This window comes from Morone saxatilis, unplaced genomic scaffold (assembly GCF_004916995.1).
Source record: "Morone saxatilis isolate NCDOM2014 unplaced genomic scaffold, NCSU_SB_2.0 Contig18, whole genome shotgun sequence".
In the NCBI taxonomy this organism is placed as follows: domain Eukaryota; kingdom Metazoa; phylum Chordata; class Actinopteri; family Moronidae; genus Morone; species Morone saxatilis.
In genome coordinates, this window is record NW_023339740.1 from 312,430 (window position 1) to 316,137 (window position 3,708).

A 3,708-nucleotide genomic window follows, 5' to 3' on the forward strand; every position below is an offset into this window, starting at 1 on the left:
ATTGTATTCATAATGGTCTTAAAAAGCTGTTTAAAAATAAATTGTCAAAATTAAAAACAAATTGACGATGAAAGTTAATTAAATATTTCTTACTTACTTACTATTTTTTTGGAATGCATTTATATAATATTGCATAATGTTCCATATGTTAAACATGATGTGGATGCCAAAATGGTGCACAGTGGCAGCTCAGAAATCCATTACATCACCAAAAGCATTTGTAAACGATAGGCCTATACACATTCTTGGGTGGAACTTTACTTGGAAATGCAAGAACAAGTGTTTGATCAGTGGGACTGATTAATGTGTGCTATTGTGCACTGACCGGCTGCGGCCTTCGGAGCCCCGGCAGCAGAGTCTGGCACGGCCTGACCTGGCACAGTCTGGTCTCAGTCTGCAGGCGACAAGCCCAGTTCCTGTTTGTGGTGCGGGTGGAGACACCTGGGCCACAGCTGTGGGAGCAGGGGCTCCAGTCTGAGGTCCACTCGATACAGTTGGCAATAGAGCCAAACGGCGGGCCTGACAGCCCACCACCGTAGTCCTGACGCGCCTGCTCAGCTGGAAAGAAACACGGATGAGGAAAATATTTGCTGTGTGCATCAAGCTTAAAGTTGTTTGAAGTGAACAGCTTTGATGGGAGCTTGTGAGACCAAATATTCTGCACATATACAGTCTGAAATGTTGTAAACTGCTGCTCGGGTGGGATCAGGTTGCTAAAAATAGTGCTTACAGATGTTTCACGCCTATGTGAACTTTCTGACACCTCTTTGGTATTGAAATCTGTTCTCAACATAACCTAAATGCAACCTGAACCATTCTGGTAGTTGACTGTGGGCCCATTTGTCCAAACAGCTCCTTGACCTCAATTTAACATCAGCTTTTTTTAATTTATTTTTTAGGCTTTTTATGTCTTTATTTGATAGTAAAGCTGGAGACAGACAGGGGGGATGACACGCAGCAAAGGGCCGCAGGTCGGATTCGAACCCTGGGCCACTGCAGCCTCGTTACATGGGTCGCCAGCTCTACCCACTGAGCTAACTGGGCGGCCCAGTCTCAGTGTTTTAATGACATAAATAATTAATTTGTTGGCAGGGTCATGGAAATCAAAATGTCCTCACCACCTACACTAACACTTTGTAACACTTCCATGTCTAGTAAACAGTTTAGTTTGTTTTACATCTTAAAGGACCAATGTGTAGGATTTAGTGGCACCTAGTGGTGAACTTGCAGATTGCAACCAACTGAATACTCGCCTTCCAAGCATGTAGGAGAAAGGATGGTCTATTTACTGCTGTTTACTGTTCTGGGTTACTATTAAAACAGGGCTGTTCAACATGGCAGACTCTGGAGAAGAGGAGATCAGTAGATAAAAACAGCTCATTCTAAGGTAACGAAACGCAACGATTCTTATTTTCAGGTGATTATACACTAATGAAAACATACTTATGAATATTATATTCCATGTCTGACAATAGATCCTCCTGAATGTTACACACTGGACCTTAAAAGGATATGCATGTTGTTTTATATTTTATACTATATATCAGCAAATCCCATGAAGGGATCAAAACCAAAAGTAAGTAGTTTTTTCTGTGTAGCCTAATAGAGCCAAATAGAGTTTATTCTTCTGTGCCATAGAACTCCTCACCCAATCACCTATACTCTGATGGGTGACATGTAGCAAGGCACATTTACTGTTGGTTTTTGACCCCTTGGATCTTAGATCAGATGACAAAAACACCAATTAGAAAGTGCTTTTACAGTGGATTAATGTTACAGCAATTCAGGTATCTGAGGCACAAAATGCATTTTTCTCTTGCAACCAGGCATTAGTGATAATATCAATGAAAGTGAGGGTAGAAAACAATGGTTTAAAGTCTTAGAGGCAATCTATTCATCATTGCAGCTCAAGCCATCAACATAGAATACTACAGAAAAATACCTTTGAACAGAGAAAAATCACTATTCATGCTCAAACTTTACTTAGTTTAATTAGTTTAAAGCATTGGAGGTGTTGTATTTGGTATGGTAGAAAGTAGCTGTAGGTTTCCATCTAATGAAGCCATAGCTTGACGCTCTATCATCCCTCTCGTCCGTATCCAAATCCACAAAAAATCCAGGAGACCACTTGTAAAGTTAAATTCTTTACTTTAAGTCAAAAAAGGTGATACAAAATAAAATCTTTTCCACTTACAATATAATAAAAATCAATATACAGAAAAGGAGAGATAGAGAAAGAGAGAGAGGTCAAAAAACTGTGTGGCCCCTCTCTCTCTGCTTGTCCGAATGGCTTAATTACCTCTCGGTAACGCCACATAACGACATTCAAATCAATTGCAAATGAAATGTACATACTTTCAATTATTACCACATATTTTAAATCTAAAGAATCATACAATTAACCTCTTGCATTACTGCAAATATTCTAATTACCTAAAATCAATGAACTGTGTAATTTTAACCACTAAACATAAACAAATGCTTTTAGGCTCCTACAGTAGCCTACCAGTGCCTACTGATTTTCTGGGGATATCTAAATGCAAAGTGGTTGCTTGAACAGCCGTGACAAAAGTCATTAACAAACACGTGCCTCTTACTTCAAGGACATGCCTTACCTGAAACAATGCTCTCTCCCCATTCTCCTTCCACAGTGAAACAAACAACAGATCTAGCAAATTACTTTGTAACATAAAGAGAGCTTTTTACAACATTAAAAATGGTTTGTCCTGAGCAACGTTATATGGTATGGCAGTGTTTAAAGGGCAGGACTTCCACATGTCATGGCCCTAAAGTGTGGAGTGTGGAAAGGAGTGTTTCCAACCAGGTCTAGCAACAGAAGTTGAGAGAAAGTCCTCAGTCTTTATTGAGTGAGTGAGTGATTGGCTTGTGAGTCTAGGTAGAAAGCTCATGTCTGACCTCTGATGTGATAAATCATAATGGAAAAACTATGCATGTTCTGGGTAAAACACACAAGCTTGTTTAGAATTTGGCTGCTGCTGCAGATTTTAGAATTGAGAAACTGTGATACCAAAATAAATACCAAACTGTTGCATGACTATTCATTATCCCACCTTTATCGACAGTCTTCTTGTCTTTAGTCTGTGCAGAGGGTGGAGAAGGAAGCACTGCCTCAGGCTCGCTGGGTGAACCACTCTCTTCATCCTTGTTCCGGGCGTCTTTCTCCTCCAGGTACCGGGCCATGAAGAAATTGCTGTGAACACAACAAACTCAACAAAGGTTCTTCATTGGCCAAAATAAATAAGACACCAAATGAATGTGTGTAAGTGTATTGGTACTGAGCTCCTTGGCACCTCATACATGTCAGCTACAACAATGGTTTCCAACCTTTTTATTTAATGGAGCCCTTTTCTATCATTGAGTGAACTGACTCAGTTACATATTTTATTGATAATTCATATTACGTAACAATAACAGTAGAGAACAACTGATAAACTGTACAATGAACCCAAACAGTCAACACAATAACTACAGGAAGTTTGTGTAAAACCAGATATTTGGATGAATTGCAAATGCAAATGCAAATATTAATCAGAGATTAGCTTTAATGATATTTTTAGGAACTTTTTCTACTATTCACTGTCTGTATTGTAGGCTTCTTTTTTGACAAATTCACTGTTTTCTTCTCAACGATGCTTGGCCATTGTTCTAGCACCTTGGTTGTTTATTCTGCATACTTTTCTAATGCAG

General features: G+C 39.2%; 1 protein-coding gene across 1 annotated transcript in view; it reads right to left on the minus strand.

Annotated features, from left to right (window-relative positions):
- LOC118328046 (CCN family member 5-like) overlaps positions 1 to 3,708 on the minus strand; it is an 11,541-nt gene that overhangs the window by 2,693 nt on the left and 5,140 nt on the right. Inside the window, exon 4 of the mRNA XM_035661647.1 lies at positions 326 to 558. Coding sequence (XP_035517540.1) covers positions 326 to 558 — 233 coding nt within the window. The remainder of the gene's footprint in view (positions 1 to 325; positions 559 to 3,708) is intronic.